This window comes from Bos javanicus, chromosome 28, assembly GCF_032452875.1.
Source record: "Bos javanicus breed banteng chromosome 28, ARS-OSU_banteng_1.0, whole genome shotgun sequence".
Lineage (NCBI taxonomy): Eukaryota > Metazoa > Chordata > Mammalia > Artiodactyla > Bovidae > Bos > Bos javanicus.
In genome coordinates this window covers 10645297-10667218 of record NC_083895.1, presented here as the reverse complement: position 1 = coordinate 10667218, position 21922 = coordinate 10645297, and the positions used below count along the sequence as shown (strand labels likewise).

General features: G+C 44.5%; 2 protein-coding genes across 9 annotated transcripts in view; one reads left to right on the top strand and one right to left on the bottom strand.

Moving 5' to 3' along the window:
- HEATR1 (HEAT repeat containing 1) overlaps positions 1-16190 on the top strand; it is a 51770-nt gene extending 35580 nt beyond the window's left edge. For both annotated transcript variants that reach the window (XM_061404920.1, XM_061404919.1), the window contains exons 30-45: positions 1244-1474; positions 2184-2310; positions 3469-3629; positions 6093-6139; positions 6245-6368; positions 6982-7122; positions 8471-8760; positions 9708-9858; positions 10815-10973; positions 11133-11267; positions 11412-11516; positions 11596-11764; positions 12400-12554; positions 13047-13205; positions 14792-14900; positions 15893-16190. In XM_061404920.1, coding sequence (XP_061260904.1) covers positions 1244-1474; positions 2184-2310; positions 3469-3629; positions 6093-6139; positions 6245-6368; positions 6982-7122; positions 8471-8760; positions 9708-9858; positions 10815-10973; positions 11133-11267; positions 11412-11516; positions 11596-11764; positions 12400-12554; positions 13047-13205; positions 14792-14900; positions 15893-15981 — 2352 coding nt within the window. In that variant the 3' untranslated portion in view covers positions 15982-16190. The remainder of the gene's footprint in view (positions 1-1243; positions 1475-2183; positions 2311-3468; positions 3630-6092; positions 6140-6244; positions 6369-6981; positions 7123-8470; positions 8761-9707; positions 9859-10814; positions 10974-11132; positions 11268-11411; positions 11517-11595; positions 11765-12399; positions 12555-13046; positions 13206-14791; positions 14901-15892) is intronic.
- LGALS8 (galectin 8) overlaps positions 13900-21922 on the bottom strand; it is a 34919-nt gene continuing 26896 nt past the window's right edge. For all 7 annotated transcript variants that reach the window (XM_061404924.1, XM_061404921.1, XM_061404926.1 and 4 more), the window contains one exon: positions 13900-19129. In XM_061404924.1, coding sequence (XP_061260908.1) covers positions 18980-19129 — 150 coding nt within the window. In that variant the 3' untranslated portion in view covers positions 13900-18979. The remainder of the gene's footprint in view (positions 19130-21922) is intronic.

The following is a 21922-nucleotide window of genomic DNA, read 5'->3' as shown; positions in this document are numbered from 1 at the left end:
GAGTAGTCTTGGAAATAACATCTTTTCCAGAAGTATCTATAAACATCCCTAGCTGATTGTGCTGTACTGCAAGGGTATAAACTAAACAAGTACCTTAACATTCTTCTGACAAAGTGAATTTATAGTCAGGTTATATCTCAGGACATTGCGTCAGTTTGATGAGACCCGTAAGTAGGTCTGTGCAGATAGGAAGTTTTAAAGATATGGTGGCAAATGTGTTAACATACAACTTAACTGACGTTTACCAAGTGTTCTCTGAAACTTAGTACACAAAGAGATGACTGAGACCTGGTCTCTAACAGCCCAGTCTCAGGAAGAAGTGAAGACTCTGAAACTAAAAAATAGCCTTGAAGATGAACGGGCATGGTTATCCACTTGGGTTTTCTCTTTACCTCCACTGCTGTTACTTTCTTTTCTCATGTTATTGACCATTTTCTCTGTGACCATACCGAGCACCTTCTCCTTTTAATCTTGCTGTAAGGTTGGTATTCTTTGTGTCCAGCAAATTAGCCAGTGTGGGACACATATATAAAAAGGAAAATAACATTATGCATTCATGTGATGTATGCCAGTGGGATAGAGAAACACTGAAGAGTGCATTGTAGGGGAAGGCCCATATGGGCCAGAATGACCACAGACTTTCATAAGAAATGCACTTCAAACTGGTATGAAGAGGGTAGGATTTGTCCTCTGAAACAGCTGGTGGTCCCGGCCTGGGGTTGTGCACAGTGTGTGTGAGGGACGTGGAAAGCAAAGTCGGGTGGAAGTCGGGGCGCTGGGTTAGCTGGCCGTGTCTCTTTCTTCATTCTTTCATTGATTCAGCAGTGGTCTTTCATGCACCCGTACCAGATGGTCATAATTGTATTCTGAAAGCAGCAGGGGGCTGTTGGCTTTGTACTGCTGCGCTTGTTAGACGATACCGTCCTTCTCCAGGCATAGCTCAAATCCTGTTTGGTTTTTCTGGACGCCCCCAGAGCAGCCTTGCTCTCAGGGCCCGTCGTTGGCCTCTGCAGTCTTTGCACGGGAGCATGGTGCCTGGCGGAGATGAGCGCCTCCTTCCGGGCAGGGCTCACGTCCTGCACTGTGTGGTCCCCTCATGGGAACGTAGTCTGTACTCCTTGATTGTTAGAATCCCTTTGATAACTGTCTTGGGGGCACATCAGAAGGCCTTTTCGAGTCTACTTAAAGCTTGTCTCATGGCGAGTTGGCTTCTCCTTGCTGTCCCCTGCTTGCTGCTCTGCAGTCTGATGGTGGCGACTCCGCCGAAGTCACAAGGAACGTGGAGGACATCGTGGTCAAGATCATTAACGTGTTTGTGGACGCGCTGCCCCACGTGCCCGAGCACAGGCGCCTGCCCGTCCTCGTCCAGCTTGTTGACACGCTGGGCGCAGAGAGGTTCCTCTGGGTTCTCCTGGTCCTGCTCTTCGAACAGTACGTCACCAAAACTGTGCTGGCGGCCGCCTATGGAGAAAAGGTCAGAGCACAGAGCGGGGTGAGAAGAGAAAATGGGAGGTGTTTCACATAGATTTTGCATTACTTTTCACTTTAAACTTGTGGCTGGTGATGCTTAATGCGCATGAGCTCAGAAGTGCTTTTAAAGGCATTTTTTTATATTCTTTGGAGCCTGAGGCACTGAATATCCTTGGGAGTAACAGGACTTCTGAGGGTGACTGGAATTTAAGAAACAATTGGTGCCATGCTGGGTGGGTCTGTTTTAAGCCCAACAGCATAGGGCTGTACAGGAATTAAACTGTGTCTCATTTCAGGGGGCAGGGGAGGAGAGTCAGTGTTAGAGAGGCCAGTGAGATGCAGGTAACTGTTTTGAAGAGCCCTGTTGAGAGAGATGAGGGGGGACTTACAGGTCCAAGGCTGTTTCTAAATGACTTCTTAGACAGTGGGATCCAGGAATAGATCTAGAACCTGTGTTAAGTAATTCAGTTCTACCAGAAATCATAATGCAGTTTATCCTGGACTTAAATCGCTTAATTCTTGTAAATTGGCTTTATTATGTAAGGAACTCACTATCTGATTCTTCTAGTCATACACATGACCATTCTTATGGTCTGTGTAGAGTGGCTTTGTGTGCTGAGAAGTATTTTTAAAATGTTTCCCTTATTTGTACTTGTTAAGTAATGTAAATTTGAGAGGTACAGTTTTATTACTTCTTTCTTTCCTCTACACAGGATGCTATTTTAGAGGCAGACACTGAATTTTGGATTTCCGTCTGTTGTGAGTTTAGTGTCCAGCATCAGATCCAAAGCTTGATGACTATCCTTGAGTACTTAGTGAAGCTGCCAGAGGAAAAAGAAGGTAGGTGTTAGTCAGATGTTAATTATTGTTTGATCTGGAAGCTTGAGAGAAGCAGAAGATTATGCACTGTATCCTCAGAACCCATGGCATGTCTTTAGAAGGGTTTTTTAAAGTAAGTCAGTAATTTATATGTCTGTCACCTTCTCAAATCTTTGTAGAAAACAGTAAGCAGGATTTCTACCTGCCATTCCTCAAACGTTGGTTTTTGTGTCTCTGTGCTGGTATGTGGGCTGTGGAGTGTTCTGAGTGGGATGAATTATAGTAAAAAGACAGCAAGTTAGTAGGACCTTATTAGCTGTATCTTAGCTTTCCATTAAAATGCGAGCCATGTGTGGTGACAGGCTAAGTACAACAAAGCCTGAATTTTGATTCACCCTCTAGGACAGTGATTTGTAAGTGGCCACCAGTAGACACATACCCCTTTTATATTCGATACATTTGAGTATGGAATTTTACGGAGTTTAAGGACAAACGTCCTCAACTTTTAGGTTTAAATGTTGAAGGGGAGGGATGACCCTCCTTCAGTCCATTGTGGGCCATCAAAGTACATGCCTCTGTAGCTTCAGAAATGGGGCATGGAGCCAGTTTAGACTCTTTTTGCAATATCTTTGTCTTCGATTTGTTTGTCTCAGTTACCTTGTTTTTTGTTTGTTTGCTTTTGTCTTATATACTCTATTCTCAGGGCTGTTGGATATTTTATTTGAAAATATATCTTTCACTAATTTAGAAGAGGAAAAAGTAGATATAACAAATTATATATGTATATAATAGGGCTTCCCTGGTGGCTCAGACAGTAAAGAATCTGGCTGCAATGCAGGAGACCCAGGTTTGATCCTTGGGTTGGGAAGATCCTCTGGAGAAGGGAATGCTATAATACCCACTCCAGTATTCCTGCCTGGAGAATTCCATGGGCAGAGGAACCTGGCAGGTTACAGTCCATGGGGTGGCAAAGAGTCAGACATGACTGAGCAACTAACACTTTCATTTTCTTTTCATGTATATTATATGGATATGTTTAGTAATATACATGTGTTTTATGCATAACAGAGTTCTCTCTAAAACTTGTTTGCATTTACCATGCTCATTAATACCTGTATCTATACACTAAAATATCAGGTCGAAGGTCAGTGAGGTCACTTGTTCATTGTTCTTTTTCAGAAACCATTCCCAAATCAGTATCTAACAAGAGCGAACCACAAGAAGAAATGCTACAGGTCTTTAACATAGATGCGCACACCAGCAAGCAGCTGCGGCATTTTAAATTTCTGTCTGTGTCCTTCATGTCTCAGCTCCTGGCTTCCAACAATTTTATCAGAAAGGTGAGATGTTCTTTAAATGTATTTATGATATAATTTTGCTTGTTCTGAAGAAATTGTGGTTTAGGCTAGTAAAAATAGCTTGGCAAGTGTCTCCTGAAAACATGAGGCATGCCTGTAATAGAAAGCAAATAGTGCTGTTCACTTCAACATGAACATGTGTTGGGCACGACCTGCTAAGACTGTATATGCATCAGCCCTGTGGCTCAGCAGTTCTGTCCTCAATTGGTGCATCCCTGCAGAAGTATGAATGTGTGCACCCAAAGACATTGAAAAGTATGTTAATGGTAGCATGATTGAAGGTGCCCGGACTGGATCAGTCCACATGTCCATCAACAGTGGAGTGGATAAAGCGTTGTCATCACTGGACGGGGTGAACCTCACCGACGCACTGTTGACACTCATCAGTATAACATTGAAGGAAAGAAGGCAGAAAGAATGCATCCTGTGGTTCCTGTTGTATTAAGTTCAAAAACAGGCAAAACACACTTGTGGTTTTAGAAGTAACAACGGTGTCTGTCTTTGGAAGGAGGAGAGGGCAGGAGTCGGGGTCAGGTAGGGGAGGAATTCTGAGGTGCCGATAATACGCTGTTTCTTTACCACATATAGTGAGCTCTGCACACACTATTTGTACATCTTTCTGTTCGTGTGCTAAACTTTAAACAACAAGAGAGAAAGAAGTACATATGGAAACAAAACGAAGACATGAAGAAACAGAAAGAGTCAGGGTCATGACCAGGAACACAAGAATGGCTGAGCATTTGAATATCTCTGTCCGTATAATGCATGATCGAGACAGGAAATCTGTGATCACTGAAGTATTCAGACAAACAGCTTAGTGAATTCTGTACTTACTCATGACTTAAGGACAATGATCATCAGCATCATGAGGTAGGTGGATCTCCTTGGCCTGATAAAGACATGGTTTATACCACACTTCATCATGAGGCCTGAACGTGTGCCCATCAGAGCTTGGAACAAGGGTGTTCTGGGTCACTGTTCACACTCAGCTAAAGGAACAAAGTGTAAGAATCACAAAAGGACTTGGCAGACTTGCTCAACTAGTAATTAGCTAAGCAAGCTTGCTGGAGAGTGACCAGTGTAGACACTGCTTGTGTCAAGCAGAGTCGAGGCCAGTGGTGGTGCCTGATGATGCGAGTGGATCAGTGTGACTGGACATCAGCTGGCCACACCCACGTGATGTAAAAAGCACTTCCCATGTCGGGCGGCACCGTGTGACAGTGGGGGGAGAGGAGTGTGCGAGCCCTAGGTCTGGTATGATTTGTGCCAAGTACGGGGGAAGGCTCATGTCACATATAAAGTTAGATTAAACAAAAGGTAGATTAAAAACTTCAGTGTGAAAAGGAGTGCTTGGCACTTTGAGAAGAAAATCAAAGAAAACATAACCAGAGGATGGAGAAGAATTTCTTAAAAACTTCAGTAAAAAGCCACCATAAGCAAAATGAAAAGAAAACCACAGGCTAAGCTGTTTATAAGTCAAGAGGCATCTGTTTCTATTAGAACAATCGGCAAGAAATATGAATTCACTGAAGAGGAATCTGAAATGGCCAGTGAGATGAAACAGCGTCCTTAGTAAGAAGGAAAATGCAGGTGAAAGGGGATGCCACTGTGATGTTATCAAACTGGCGGAAATTTTAAAGTTGTTAATACAGGAAGCCGCAAGGCTGTGGGGACATGGTCATTGTTCTGCGCCATGTTGGGTATGGGACTCGGCACTGCCGCTTCAGGAAGCGCGGAGCAGTGTCCCGTCAGGCGAAGATGTTGGCCCCTGTGATCTAGCAGTTCCCTTTCTCTACAAAAACTTGGCTAGGTGCTCAAGGACAAAGGTTCTTTTTAGCACTGTTACTAAAGGAAAAAAGGATGAGGGGGGTGACATAAACTAAACATCCACAAAGAGAGGTGAATGAATAAGTTGTGATACATCAGGAGGAATAGTGTGTGCAGTTAAAATAAGTGAGCTAGAGCACCATGACTCACTAGAGAGGCCCCCCAAAATCGAATGTCATCAAGGAAAGCGTGTTGCTGCCTGGTATGTTTTATGACATTTACCTGCAGGTTGAGGTTTGTGGGGCTCGGGGTGGAGGAGATTGGGATTAGAGAGCAGCAAAGTAGGGACTGCAGCTGTACCTTCATGTTTATTACCATCTTAAAGTTAGACACAGGCCTCACAAAAGATTGCCGTTTCATAAAATTAATAGGTAAGGGTTACATCATTTGCTTTATTTTTCTGAATCTTTGTAGTATTTTATAGATAATATCTGTAAAATGTAATCAAAATAAATTAAGGGAAGTGGAGTTAATACAGTATGATGGGGGTGATTTGGACCTGATTAAGTTGTAATATTAGAAATCACTGGGGAGTGAGTTGAAGAATTTCTGAAGTTTCCCTTCACTTCAACTGATTTTTCATCACTGACTTCCATATTGTTCTTCTTTAAAAATCAGGTAGTTGAAAGTGGTGGTCCTCAGGTGTTGACAGGCCTGGAACAGAGGTATGTTCCCTTTCTTGTTTTAATTTGTATTCGGAAATAATTTCAAACTTTTAATCAGAAAGCTGGAAGAAGTTAAAACTCTCACACGAGTCTCCTGTGTTCCAGGTTGCTAGAAACAGTTCTTGGCTACATCAATGCTGTAGCACAGTCCATGGAGAGAAATGCAGACAAGCTAACTGGGAAGTTCTGGCGAGCACTCCTCAGTAAAGCTTACGACATGCTGGACAAGGTGGGCATTTATTTCTCTCCATCTTCTGTGTTTTGTTGCTGTGCTATATCATTGTCAAGTTATTTATCAGAAAGTTTTACTTTAAGAATAAAGTTAGTGATACCTTCTCTTAATAGAATGTAGCTCAGATTTTTCTTGGAAAAGAATTTGATGCCTAGAGATCATTTTATCTGAAAAAGTTGCTTATCTACTGATTATGAGATTGTGTATCTCAGTAAATTTAAAGCATTAGCTTTAAATGTTGAGTCATATCCTACTGTATAACGTTCCAGTTTATTCAAGTGGAATAAATGATAACCTAATAGGTGGAGCGTGTAGTTCATCAGTAAAATCACTGGCCAGGACCACTGTTTAAAATTGAGCTGAGTTGCTTATCTATGTCGCATTGAGCAGTTAGCTTAATGACAGCATCCTCTTTTGGTGTTGTGTGTTTGATAAATGTGGTTAGTCATGCCTCCCTGAAACGTGAGTGTAAGAACTAGATAAGAATGGGTGTGTGCAATCGCCTCATACTTTGAAGGTGTGCATCGAGTGGAAGTCTGTCTTAAATGATTCATCTTCCCTTTTGTATTTTATATTTTCCTCTTTTGTTAAATGTGAACCTGCTGTTTAGGTCAACGCCTTGCTGCCCACAGAAACCTTCATCCCCGTGATCAGAGGACTGCTCGAGAACCCACTGCCGTCTGTTCGCCGGAAAGCTTTGGATCTTTTGAACAACAAGCTACAGCAGAAAACCTCCTGGAAGAAGAAAATTGTAAGTGAAGACTACTAGAGACCCATTACCCAGCCCTTGCTTCATCAGAGCTGCAGTTAACTCCTTGTAGTTTCTCTAATGGTACAGTTTAAATAAGTATGTTATTATCCAATAATGCTGTGCTGCCTGTGTGTTTAAATGTGATATAATAAATGCTGGAGAGGGTGTGGAGAAAAGGGAACCCTCTTACACTGTTGGTGGGAATGCAAACTAGTACAGCCACTATGGAGAACAGTGTGGAGATTCCTTAAAAAACTGGAAATAGAACTGCCTTATGATCCAGCAATCCCACTGCTGGGCATACACACTGAGGAAACCAGAAGGGAAAGAGACACGTGTACCCCAATGTTCATCGCAGCACTGTTTATAATAGCCAGGACATGGAAGCAACCTAGATGTCCATCAGCAGATGAATGGATAAGAAAGCAGTGGTACATATACACAATGGAGTATTACTCAGCCATTAAAAAGAATACATTTGAATCAGTTCTAATGAGGTGGATGAAACTGGAGCCTATTATACAGAGTGAAGTAAGCCAGAAGGAAAAACACCAATACAGTATACTAACGCATATATATGGAATTTAGAAAGATGGTAACAATAACCCGGTGTACGAGACAGCAAAAGAGACACTGATGTATAGAACAGGCTTATGGACTCTGTGGGAGAGGGCGAGGGTGGGAAGATTTGGGAGAATGGCATTGAAACGTGTGAAATGTCATGTATGAAACGAGATGCCAGTCCAGGTTCAATGCACGATGCTGGATGCTTGGGGCTGGTGCACTGGGATGACCCAGAGGGATGGTATGGGGAGGGAGGAGGGAGGAAGGTTCAGGATGGGGAACACATGTATACCTGTGGTGGATTCATTTTGATATTTGGCAAAACTAATACAATTATGTAAGGTTTAAAAATAAAATAAAATTAATTAAAAAAAAAATAAAAGGAAAAAAAAAATAAAATCCTTAGCTCAAAAAAAAAAAATAAATGTGATATGAACTCTGGAGCACTATGTATGTGTTATAAGAGCTATTAGAGTGGAATTGCAACCAAATGGAATTCTTGCTTAATATTGACCACATGTTGCCTTAACTTTGGCATGATTCTAGTCCTTTTTCACTCCAGACTGGTAGAGTGCTTTATATAAATACAGAATTGACTGCAAGCACATGCATTCATTTATTCGTAAGTAACACAAGTGGGGAGATGGTTGCTTGTGTATAATCATATGGCTTAGGACTTCGTGGTCTGATCTCCATTTAAGCAATCTCAAGCAGTAAAAATGGACAGAAGACTAGCATTTCTTTGCAGCTTTAATTGTTTGGGAATTCTGGCTGTCTTCCTCAGATTTACCATTTCCTCGACCTGGTCCCCGTCCTCGTGGCCATGGTGAAGCATAAAAGAAAGACGTTAGAAGACCAACCAATAAACAGACAGACGGCTCTGTATACCTTAAAGCTCTTATGCAAGAATTTCGGTGCAGAAAATCCAGAGCCTTTCGTCCCGGTGCTGCACACCACTGTGAAGTTGATTGCTCTGGGCGCAAAGGAGGAGAAGAACGTCCTGGGCAGTGCCCTGCTATGCGTGGCCGAGGTGGTCTCCACCCTGGAAGCCCTGGCCATCCCTCAGCTCCCCAGGTACGCCGAGGGGACCTGGGGCAGGACCGCTGCACAAGGTTTCTGCTACCAACTGGGAAGTAAAACCTTAGTGACTTTTTTTTTTGCCCGTTAGAAGAAGTTTCATAAAATTCGATTTGTTAGAGAAGTGATCTTTTCTTCAAACTGGAAACACAGCATTCTCATTTACCTTTATGGTATGTGTTGGCCCGTTTCTGCTCCCCTTGGACCAGCAGTCCTAGGAAGCAGCGGCGACAGCACCGTCTCATGAAGGAGCCCTTCCGTGGTCAGGCCACGACTGGCCCGTGCCGGCCACGCTGGGAGTGGCCACTCCTGGCTGTCTCGCTGGCTGTGCAGCCTTGCCAGGGTTACTTAGCCTGTAGGGCTTTGCCACCTACAAACCGAGACAGTGCCTGTCTCATGGGGTAATGATGGGGCAGTGCATGCATGGCTTTTTTTTTGTTTTTTTGAGATTAAAAAAATTTTTTAATTGCATAGATTGCTATTTTCATAAAATACAGTAAAAATAACTAGAAAAGTGAAATAACACAGGCACACAAAATTTCTTACTACTATTAGAGTCACAGACATAAAATTACTCTGCCCAACTGCTATAAATGTTTAAGAGCTTGCTGTCTCCTTACTTACTCTTTGTAGACCAGTAACAGTTTTTTTTTGGTCTTTTTTTTTAATTGGAGTACAATTGCTTCCATGCTTACCTGACACGTAGCAAGTGTTCAGCTGAAAGACATTGTCATGTTTTAAGTAAAGTGATACTGAGTTGGTCCTGTGGGCCCTGGGAGAGCTCTTGCTCTTGGGAACATGAAATGTGTAGCTGTTTCATGGGCTCGGACGTCAGAATGAAAGGGGCACGCATGGCGGTTTGGATTTTTTCGTGGTGACTTCTGCTCCGTCTTCCATTCTCTGTTTCTGCTCTAAGTTTTGAAACTTGTGTCCTTTCTTTCCAGCCTGATGCCGCCACTGCTGACGACCATGAGAAGCACCCGCGAGCTGGTCTCGGGTGAGGTCTACCTGCTCAGCGCCCTGGCAGCCTTGCAGAAGGTGGTCGAGACCCTGCCGCACTTCATCAGCCCCTACCTGGAAGGGGTCCTGTCGCAGGTGAGTCAGTGACCACCGTAGGGGAAGGGAAAAGTTAGAGATTCGATCATTTTATTTGTGCCTGAAGCTTTCCATTTGGCATGGAGACTCTTATTCTGACAAGATGTGCTTCTTACCAGATGTGTGCCTTTCTCACTTTCGCTGTCCCTCCAGTTCAGTCATGAGGTTGGTATGGGCGTTGCTTTGTCAGGAGACTCTTTCTTTCTTTGATTTTGCAGGATGTATTTTACTGCTTTCTTTTCCTGTGAGCTCTTTGGACTTGGGCTGATAGAGCTTCTTGTGGAAATGGGCATGACTGCTTTGTTCCTAACATGAGGGTTTCTTGACCCTACGGTGTCTTTCAGAGTGGAATGCCTGTGCTGCAATTCAGACAGTGGGCCATTGGCATTTCTAGCCAAATGAAAATGCCTGAGAATGGCCCCCATCTGTTGTGTTGTGTTGATCACTGGCCATTTATGAGGTTAGGAGCCTTAGCTGCTTGGACGCAGATGACTTGATTGATTCACATACTTTCTAGCCACACCTTGAAAGTAGACGTCATGAGGAAAGGGACGTCTGCATCTGAGCAGCTTTCTAGATTCTTTAGCAAAGAACGCAGCTTTCCTCGTGGTCCCTGGATCCCTGTCCTCTTAAGATCACTGTCCTGAGCCCTGCCCTCTGTCCTGCCTCCCACCATTTGCCTGCATCCCTGACTCCTCCCTGGAAAGAGGCATCTGTCCGTTTTCTTCCATTTTAATTTACATTAAATATTAAAAATAAGTCTTTATTTTTTATTTATTCTTACGTTTGGGGTTGGTGCATGAGGAGTTCTGTGTGAGGCTAAGTGCACTGAGCGTTCCAGTCACTGGCACGTGGACCAGCTTCTCCATCCTCACCAGGACTTTCTGTGCGTGTGTAGACAGATGCTCTCGGTGAGGACCTGTGGTGGCCTTAATGGTGGTTGTTATTTCCTACAGGTGATTCACTTGGAGAAAATCACTAGTGAAATGGGTCCTGCCTCCCAGGCTAATGTCCGTCTCACGTCCCTTAAAAAGACACTGGCTACCACGCTGTCACCCCGAGTGTTACTGCCAGCCATCAACAAGATATACAAGCAGATTGAGAAGAACTGGAAGGTTAGACTGTTCAGGGTATTAGACTTGGGAGGATGGAGATGTGGTACTTAAATTTTAGATTTTCACTTAAAAGAAGAATATGGTTATTTAATGCCATTACAGATGTATTAATGAACTCTAGGAGTATTAAAAACGGGCACATCTCCTGTGTGTTTTCAGAATCTCATGGGCCCGTTTATGAGCGTCTTGCGCGAGCACATTGGGGTGATGAGGAAGGAGGAGCTCGCCTCCCACCAGCCCCAGCTCACCACGTTCTTCCTGGAGGCCCTGGACTTCCGCACCCAGCACGCTGAGGTAGGCATGTTTCCACCCGCCTGTCCTGAAGTTAGCACCTAGCTCAGAGCCAGAGAGAAGTCTAGCTGTGTAACCTGTTGTACCTGCCAGAGTTAGACCTAGATGTCAGTACTCTGGCTAATAAATTAGCTCTTCTGTTTTTAGAATGATCTGGAGGAAATCGGAAAAACGGAAAATTACATCATTGACTGTCTCGTAGCCATGGTGGTCAAACTTTCTGAGGTCACATTCAGACCCCTGTTCTTCAAGGTGAGCTTTCTTCCTCCACTTCTCTTACATATCAGTCACAAGATCCATAGAAGAAACTAATATTACTCTATTTTTTTAGCTATTTGATTGGGCTAAGACTGAGGATGCTCCCAAGGACAGGCTGTTGACATTTTACAACTTGGCAGATTGCATTGCTGAAAAACTGAAAGGGCTTTTTACCCTGTTTGCTGGTCACTTAGTGAAGCCTTTTGCTGACACCTTGAACCAGGTGAACATCTCCAAAACAGGTAGGTAGCGGCCTCTAGGTCAGTTGGCACGCTTGCTCTGTGTACATTACACCAGGTGTAGTAAGGAAGATATATTTCTTACTTGATAGTCAGTTGTCAGACACTGTTTTAGCATGTTATTAATTGGTGCTTCCCTGGTGACTCAGACAGTAAAAGAATCTGCCTGCGATGTGGGGGATCTGGGTTCAATCCCTGGGTTGGGAAGATCCAGCCTAGAGAATTCCATGGACAGGGGAGCCTGGCAGTCCATGGGGTCGCAAAGAATCAGACATGACTGAGCAACTTTCACACACACAGTATTAATTTACTCACTTGGGAGAAAGAATAAAGGTTCATTTCTTTGCTTCTAGAATTAACTCTAAAACATTAAAATTGATTTATTCTTTAATACTAATAACAAGCAGTCCATTTGCCAGACTAAGCAATCTTTAACAACCAAGAATGTTAACAACTCTAAAAGAGTGAGCCAGTCCCCTGAGACGTCTATTTTCCTTCATCCTGATTGATTTCTAGATCATTTTAGAAATACCCCTCTACTTATAGTTCTTATAATAGTGATTTGAATTTAAACACTGGAGATTTGAAACTCAGCTTTTTTTGGTTTTGTTTCCATTTTTACTCTCCCCAATCTACAGATGAAGCGTTTTTTGACTCTGAAAACGATCCTGAAAAGTGCTGCTTGCTACTACAGTTTATTCTGAACTGTTTATACAAAATCTTCCTGTTTGACACCCAGCATTTTCTAAGTAAAGAGAGAGCAGAAGCCTTGATGGTGCCCCTGGTGGATCAGGTAACCAGTGGAACCATTTGCTGTTAAAAGTTGGGACAGTCAGTGGTACGTGCCTGCAGGGTTTATGTTGACCAGAACCACAGTTTGCTGGGTTTTCTTCTTTTTATGAAATTTTAATTTCAAAATTGATTTCATGTTTCTCATGAATGTAACTGTCTTCACAGTGGCATTGACTGAGTTTTTAATTTTTCAAATAAAAGGCATGATTAAGGTCTATTAAATTTTTAATTCTTAAAAACTGAGTTTCTTGAGTGTGTGTAAGGGTTTGGCTGCTCTTCTCTCAGTTTCTGCAGAGGAAAAGGGGCGATGCCATAGGCTGTGATTCCATTTGAGTTCCTCGCAGGTGGTAGATTTGCTCTAGAGAGTAATAGAATAAGTAGTACCTGGTTTTTGAGCCTGCTATTAGGAAGGATAGTAAAATACCATATACGTTGAGTATTTTTTTCAAACAGCAAGAGACCCACTGCTCAGTCCTTGTCTCACTGTCAACAGCTGGAAAACAGGCTTGGAGGCGAAGAGAAGTTCCAGGAACGGGTGACAAAGCACCTGATACCGTGCCTTGCGCAGTTCTCAGTGGCCATGGCCGATGACTCGCTCTGGAAACCACTCAACTACCAGATTCTGCTGAAGACGAGGGACTCCTCACCCAAGGTCAGGCGCAGTGGTGCAGCATGGGTGCTGTGCGCTTGGCACCCGTGGCCACGGCCGCAGGACCTGCACGGCTGCGTTTAGTGCCGGGGGTTGGCACCCGTGGCCATGGCCGCAGGACCTGCACGGCTATGTTTAGTGCCGGGGGTTGGCACCCGTGGCCATGGCCGCAGGACCTGCACGGCTGCGTTTAGTGCCGGGGGTTGGCCTGTGTGATGCTGTGCGCTTGGCACCCGTGGCCACGGCCGCAGGACCTGCACGGCTGCGTTTAGTGCCGGGGGTTGGCCTGTGTCAGGCAGAAGACTGACCCTGAGAAATCTGAATTCCACTTACAGGCCATTTATAAACAGCAGTCCTTCCCACGCCCATGGTGTGTTAGACAGGACCACTAAAATGCTTTATACTTTTAAATACTGTAAAGACTTCAGTTCCTCGTGTTTCTTAAGCACCATTTACACGTCAGTGTACTCCCAGACACATGCTGTGTTTGTCCACAGACCATTCCTTTGAGTTAGAGCAGTGTATTATCCTGTTGTATACACATCTCTGGCCTAGGACTTCGTGGAATAACGTGCATCAGCATGGGGCAGTGATGTGTGGAGGTTTGAAGTTTTCAAGCTGTCCTAGTGATGGATCACCATTTCGCAAGCTGATTATTACACTGGAATTTCAGTGGATAAAACAGACTGAAGCAGAATTTTATTAATAGATTTATTGGTTGAAATTCACAACATTTAGTTTTTTGGAAGTAATGGAAACAATGAGGCTCTTCCAGTGTACCCCTACATTTTAAATTGTAGGTTCTTACAAAGTTTCTGCATTAGATTTATTGTAACATGTTTTGATTGTACCAGATCAGGAAAATCCTGATTGAACATAGGCAGTTACAAATGTTTTTTAAACATCTCACTTTGCTGTATCCAGATATTCTTTAAATTACCCCAAACCAGAAAGAGGACTAAGATGGCTTTTGTTTCAGAGTGAATGACTAAGGCTTTTGTTTCAGAGTGAATGACTAACAGAGCAAACAGCTGCTTGGGTTCCTTGTCACAGACAAGACATGTAAGCAGCACTTCAATCTTTAAGTTCCAAAACTAGGACATTTATGACACAGTCAGTGTCTTCTAGTCAGGCTGAGGAGGGTGCAGCCCCTCACCCCACCACATGGTGACCCCAGTCGGGGTTGAGGGCAGGAGTCCTGCCTGCAGTGGCTGGGGACACACGCCCGCCAGGTGGGCATCAGCCAGGCCAGCCAGCAGCTCCAGTGCAGTCACATTTGATGACACACTCCAATTTGCATGTGGCTTTTTTTTTTACTGTGTTTAAGGAAAATGTTATTAAAAAAAAAAACATTCAAATGAAAGGCCTGCAGTACTAGAACACAGATTGAAAGGCTGTGACTTACAAGGTTGCCCGTGTTATTAAACAGATCTCAAACTGTTAAATGAACTGGTATGCTAAGATGAAGCTTGAATGGAGAGTGAAATAACAGTTTAAGATTCAGAGCATGTCTCAAGTTAGATCATAAATTAACAAACAGAGCTATAATAGTTCTTTGGTTTTTAAAAAATGATTCTTCATCTTTTCAGGTTCGATTTGCTGCTCTGATAACTGTGTTAGCACTGGCTGAAAAACTGAGAGAGAATTATATCGTCTTGTTACCAGAATCCATTCCGTTCTTAGCTGAATTGATGGAAGGTAATTCCCAAACTTCTAAGAAGTAATTAAACCTCTGTAGGAATGTGCCTAGTGGGAACGCGCATTTGGAGAAACTGTGATGAGCTCTTGGCTCCAGCACTTTGCCTGGAGGCTGAGCTCCTGTTTTGAGTGGGGTGGAGGGAACAGTTAGAAAGCAAACACCTCCTCCTCATTTGAGATTTGTTTACAGCATAATCCTTACTGTCTTTACCTTTGTGTTTTTTGCTGACGGTACAGACTATAATGTTGTTTTGCTTTAACCTCATACATGACTATGATTGAATATTTTGGTCCACAGATGCAGGGTTGTTATATCAAAACATCCAGTGCCACTAAGGATACAGTGGAGTAGCACTGTCAATGCCCCGCACTTACTCTCTACTCTGTGTGGATGAGCTCATTAATCCTCACCAGGCACATGCCCTTATCCCTTTTTTTTTTTTTTAAATAAAGGAAAAAACTAGAGGCTCTAACAGGATTAACTAATCTGATAACAAGTGTGACAGGTGGAACTGGGGTTGAAGTTCAGGTTTGTGCAGCTCTGCACACAGAGCAGAGTGAGCATGGTGCTACCATGCAGCCCAGGAAGTAGTACAGATACGAGCAGGGGTGGCGGAGGCAAGGACTGATGCTTTCACGCTGGCGTTCACTGCGCATCCCAGCCAGGTGCCTGCGCCTTTGTTCCCCCGCCACGGGTGGGGCTGTGTGAATGACTAAACAGAGCAGCATTGCGAGGTGTCTGGAATGTTCATTTGTGCACCACTGTTTGGGGTCTTTGTCCACTTCCCTAGTCTAAGACGGTAAGAAGGGGAGGCAGGCAGGAAGGAGAAAGGCAGGAGGGACTTCAGGATGGCTTCCGCCTCAGCACTGTGCTCACTAGCACTGTGCTCACTTCTCTCCTGACTCAGGGACTCACAGCGAGAGCAGGATGTGCAGACCAGGCTGACGAGAACCGAGGCAGGAAGACTGACCTGATTTTTTTTTTTTTTTAGATGAATGTGAAGAGGTAGAGCACCAGTGCCAGAAGACCATCCAGCAGCTGGAGACCATCCTGGGAGAGCCTCTCCAGAGCTACTTCTGAAACTCTGGGTTTGGATATTTCGTACTCTGGTCAGCGATCAGACTGCTCTTTCATGTCTTTATTCTGGGTGTTCAGGACCATATTACTTTTGGTGCCTTAACCCTACTTGGACTTCTTTACAAAATTCCCTCCTGATCTATGCGACCACAGAAGCCTTTCCTGCCAGTTGTACAGAATCTACAGAGAGTAAATGATACGTGGTATTTTTATACAGACTGCTGTGTTTGTTTCAGCATTGACTATGTGTGTAGTGTGTGCTCAGTTGCTCAGTCTTTGGGACCCTTTGGACTGTAGCTCGTCAGGCTTCTCTTTCCATGGGATTCTTCAGGCAAGAATACTGGAGTGGGTTGCCATTTTCTCCTGCAAGGGATCTCCCCGAGCCTGGGGATCAAACCCAGGTCTCCTGCATCACAGGTGGATTCTTTTACCGATAAACCATCGGGGAAGCCCCAGCACCTATTACAGTCTCTCTTGATTGATGTTACTGTCACTACATACATGTTTAATGTTAGCATTCAAAGCTAACCTGCATTTGGACTATAAAACCTGAATGTTCGTGGTAAAGGAATAGCTTTTGCATGGTATCCATGTCAGGGATTTCACTCAAAGCAGCTCTTTACTTTAAGAAAATGACAATTAGCACCCAACAAGAATGCTTTCAGCCCTGAAGCCACTGGATTTTGACTTTTCGTTCTGGGTGGATAACACTTCAGTCTTAATTTTTGTGTGTGCCCCACAGAGCAGGTCGTTCTGGAATGCATCTTCTACTCTGGACTGTCCTTTATCCTTCAGTCTCTTGGGGGTAGGGTGGGGTGGTAGAGGCAGTAGACTGTTTACAGAACCACCACACCCAATGAGCCTACAGATAGCCAGGGCCTTGAAACACTCGGTGGCAAGAAGGAGCCCCTCCAGTTAGATGTGCTCACATTTCCATTGGCAGTTAACCAAGAATTGAGGAATAAAGTAAATAAAAGAATTTTTTCAAAGCTTTAAAGTTCTCTCTATACCATGTCATGGTGAAGCTAGAAAGTGAACACTCAAGCAGAATTAAATCTGCCTTTATTTTGTTTAAGACATTAATTGATGCCTTTAAAATTTTTAAGGCATCTAAGAACTGTTCCATAGCTTTGTTAAAGTCTGAAAGCCCTTGATCTAATTTAATATAGAAATTTAGTGTGGAATTGTGACAAGCAGAAGGCTGGTTTGCGTCTGGAGACAGAGCTTGCTAGGAGTGCGTATTTCTCTTGAAGAAATGTCACAACAGGATTTATTAATAAGTGGTAACAGCTTATTTTCTACAAATGATCTTAAGATTTTATATTTACTCTATCAAAGAACTCTTAGTACTGTCCACATAAAAGGAAAACGTACTGTGGTTAAGAATTAAAGAAAACAAGGTAAGGGGGCTTTTCTTTTTTTCTAAGTGGTCCACAGTTTCTGCCATCTGCCAGGCCCTCTGATGTTCTTTTCTGAAGGAAAAAAATAACCCTGGGGAGTCTAGACCCTTCTTGCCTTGTACAGCTTTCCCAACATCCCCACCTCCACTATTTTTTTTTTTTTTTGTTTGGTGAGACTCCACATAATAAATTAACATGAAAAGATGGAAAAGAATTAAGTGCTAAAAGCGTCCACACTGAGTACCTTTGGGAGTAAGATTGGTAATAGTATTTTCTGCAATATATGGATACAAATAATATCTAACCACAAACTGTTACGAAAATATCCCCAAATCCTGGCAGAATTCAGCCCAGCAATTTAACATGATAAAATGATGCGACTGATTTAGCTTTCTCCCTCCCCCACTCACAAACCTCTGAAATTCCCTGTAACAAGATCTGACCTGTAAGAATTCTACAAAGAACTTCTGCCAAACTTGCTTCAAAGAATAATAGACAAAAATTACAGAAATGCAACAGTTTAACTTGCTGATACAGGTCCTGATTTTAATCACTAAAAGCAGAACAACGTTTTGATCTCCGTCACTAACGATGACGGACCCGTCTTCAGACGGCGGAGGCAGTGCTGGTCGCGCTGACCAGCAGCAGAATGCCAGCGCCTCTCCACTTGACTGGTCTCGGCTGCTGCAGTTTACTGATGGGGCCTGCTTTATAAACAGCCATTAAATCTGATCTTGACACTGCTTTGTTACCCACAGACATTTTACAGATTGAGACCGTCTCTTGTCTACCTTACACTCTCTGTAGAGTATGTGCATAGGAGACCTCTGGCTCACTCGAAACTCCAATATTCTAAAATATGCATTTACTGGTACAGAAATCAGTGGCCTTGAGACTGACGTCAAGTTAATTTCAACACCATTTGGTTCAGTTTTGCTTTGCTTTTTGCCTTTATCATTGTGCTGCGTTTAGAGTTCAAAGTGTTAATCATTTGGTAATGCTTCCAACTCGCAGAGCTAGATATTTATCATGCTAAAGAAAATCTCCAGACATAAATCAACATCAAACCTCCCAAACCTCCCAATTATGGGATACAATCAAACCCTGAGCCAGCACTGGAGGAAGTGTCACCTATAAATTTGTGCCCTTAGGAGACTTAATAGAATAATCCTTCTAAGTCCCTGGTGAGTCCAGTGTGTGAAGGAGCAACAGTGGCCCAGAGCTTGGCAGAACAGGGAATGTACGCGCCCCACTCTGTATCCCTGGCTCCCAGCACACGTGGAAAGATAAATGCTCAGTGCAGGCTGGCTTTCTCTGTTGCAGTGGGCACTTCCTAAATACTTGCTGAATGCAAAGTAGGTTTACAAGAGGCAGTCAAGGTGCAGAGGAGAGCAGGAAAGCCCATTATAGTAATGGCTGTGACTACTGTGGCATCAGTCTTCTCACTCGGCTCGGCAAGTCGCGCAGCAGGGACTGAGGACACCCAGCGGGACTTAAGGACTTTAACAATGTATAGAAAGCATGTCGTGATAGAGGCATTTTACCAAGGCCAGTGTTACCGAGGTCATGCTGTATTTCAGCATTTACAGCCCTCGTGTCGGCTACCAGCTCCGCACTTCCAGTAAGTGGATGTCGCCGTTGATCTCCAGCGTGTCGACTTTACTCAGCTCCTTAAACCTGTGCTTGTACTCCAGGCTGTGGACACCGTTCACCGCGACTTTGAATTCTCTGGCGTCACAGTAAATTATCATCTGGAAGGAAAGCACACACGAGGGTTCCCCAGGCTTTAGAAGGTTTTGTGTCTTGCACACAGAGTGTTAAAAAGTACACCATTTAGTTCTTCTCCCAGCCTGCCAGCGCTAACACCCTGCCACGGTTTCTAAGCTCTGACGAACGCGTATCTGGTGGTGGCACTTTCTGCCTTGTCCCACTCAGGGAAGTGGCTCTCACGTGCCTGGAACCTCACCATGGCCTGAGGCCCGCTGGTCGCTCGGTCCCCCGCTCCTGCCCCGCATGCACCCACTCCTGCCCCGGCTCTCAGTGAAGTGGGAAGTCGCCTTCCTCAAGACACATGGGAACTCAGTTGAAGGAGAGAGAGCTGCTTCTTGCCATGGGCTAGGAACCCAGGGGCTTCGGTCCTCACTTCTCTGCCTCAAACTTGGGTTTGGGGCAGCTCAGAAAATACTAAATCCCAGAGGGTTAGGGCAGCTGGAGGGGACTGCACAGCTGCCTGGTGACTCTGATTCCCACCCCCACTCAGCACACTGTTTCTGTAACGCTGGTCAAAGCTCCTTGTTCTATGAACCTCTGCATTCTGGCAGAGATGCAGTTCAGAGTCATCACTGGTGTTAGCCCTTCAGAGTTAACAGAAGAATCTGCAGTCCTTTTAAATCTCTCGTCCACCTCAACCTATTCCCTGCTACCATCCCCCGTGCCAGTCCAGCCACTCACTCCACCCCGTCTGCACCCTCGCTGAACAGCCCAGCAGGGCGAGTCCACGGCTCTCCCCTCGCGCCCTGCCTCTGCCCCAGAGGCAGACAGAGGCACAAAGTCTGGATCTTCAAAGCAGCAAACTGAGTGTCTTTTCTTTTGAAACAACTAGTAGAAATGGCTGCTGGGGGAGATTAGTAAGGCGGAAATCCCACGGATAACAGCAGTAACTGACGCAGATGAAGGCAGAAGGGTGATGCAGAGAACTGGGGGAGCTATCCGTGACTGGGGGTCCTGTGCCACAACGCTGGAAACCCCAGTTTGAACCAGGCAGAAAGACTTCTCTGGTGAACATTTAACAATCTCCACAGAACAGAGGACACACCACCCCAACAAGCTCAGAAGGGAAAACAGGCTGGCGTTAGGCAGACACTGTGAAGAGTTTCTATGGGACATCAGAGCAAGTGGAGAGCCAGCATGTTAACAATGGGAGATAAGCGGCCCACAGCCTGCTGGACACGGTACTGTGCCAACTGAATTTATAAAAAACAAGAGCTCACAGATGAAGTTAAAGAACCGAAAGACATTTTTAAAATGAAAAAAATTAGCCCCACGAAAAACCACAATGATCCAACATGACGTCAATTCCCCTTCCTGAAGTAGAAGACCAGGAAAAGACTATTTAAGAGAATTTATTATTGTCCTCTTTCATACTAATGCAGTAGTCCCAAACTTGGGGCTCAAGCAAGTCAAAAAAGAAGACACCAGTTCCCAGTCATCAGACACAATCCTCGACCTTCTTCCAGAGCGTCCGCCGCTCCTTCAGGGAACCCACGTCACCCACACGCCGACACCTGCCAAGTCAGCAACCCTGGGGCCGCACTTCCCACCTCCAGCGACTTGTCCATAAGTCCGCAACATCTGAAAAATGCAGTGTACCCACATCCTTCTGAATCCCAAACCAGTATCCGTCACTTTCAGGAGCCTGTGCTTGGCTCATTTCTGTCTGTTACTCCACACACACCAGGGCATGCCTTAGACTGGAACTTATTAATAAAACTAGTGTCAAATTGCCACCTTTTATTCAGCCTGATGTTCATGCTTTCAGCAACTCTGAGGAGTCTGGCAAGCTCCAATTGTCTAGAGCACGTGACAATTTAAAATGCGGAGGCATGACCGAAATCAGTGACCCTCAGCGACCACATGAGGAGTCAGTCACGTGAGCTAGTGAGGGTACCCAGCCGACCACGTGGCATCCGACACATGGAGGAGACTGGGCTCAGCAGCCTGGAAGCACACCTGGGGCAAGGCTGTGCTGTGATACTCCACCTTTGGGGGCTCAGGACTACACGCCTTCAAGTCCTGATGGTCTGAATGTGTCTTTCTCTGAAGGCACACAAGCAGGATCACTTTAGAAAGTGCCGCCACCTCAGCTGCATGTCACCAAGACGACAGGGCAAGGAGTCTCGGCTCCCATGTCCTCGTGGTCACTGAGGGTTCAACGTGTTACTCAGCCCTGAGACCAGGTTCCTGTTAAAATTCCTATTAACTAATAGGGGCTACACAGAAACTGTCATCATGAAAACAAACATTGGATAATACCAGTGTAAATAATGTGGCACTCGACTGGCTTGGCCGTTTGTGCTGATTACCTATGTTACAAAATGGCATTCAAAATAACAGTCTCCAGCTAAACAAAACCACACACAAGCTCCACATATTAAGCTGTACTTGATTTAAATAGTGAAAGTCACTCAGTCGTGTCCGACTTTTTTTGGCCCCATGGACTATCAGTCCATGGAATTTTCCAGGCCAGAATACTGGAGTGGGTAGCCTGTCCCTTTTCCAGGGGATCTTTCCAACCCAGGGATTGAACCCAGGTCTCCCACATTGCAGAAGGATTCTTTACCAGCTCAGCCACCAGGGAATCCCAAGAAGACAAGAGTGGGTAGCCTATCCCTTCTCCAATGCATCTTCCCGACCCAGGAATTGAACTAGGGTCTCCTGCATTGCAGGTGGAGTCTTACCAACTGAGCTATGAGGGAAGCCCAGGATGGACAATTTATCCTACCCCTACCCCCAGGATTCTTTTTCCTGTACTGTTTTCAAAGAAG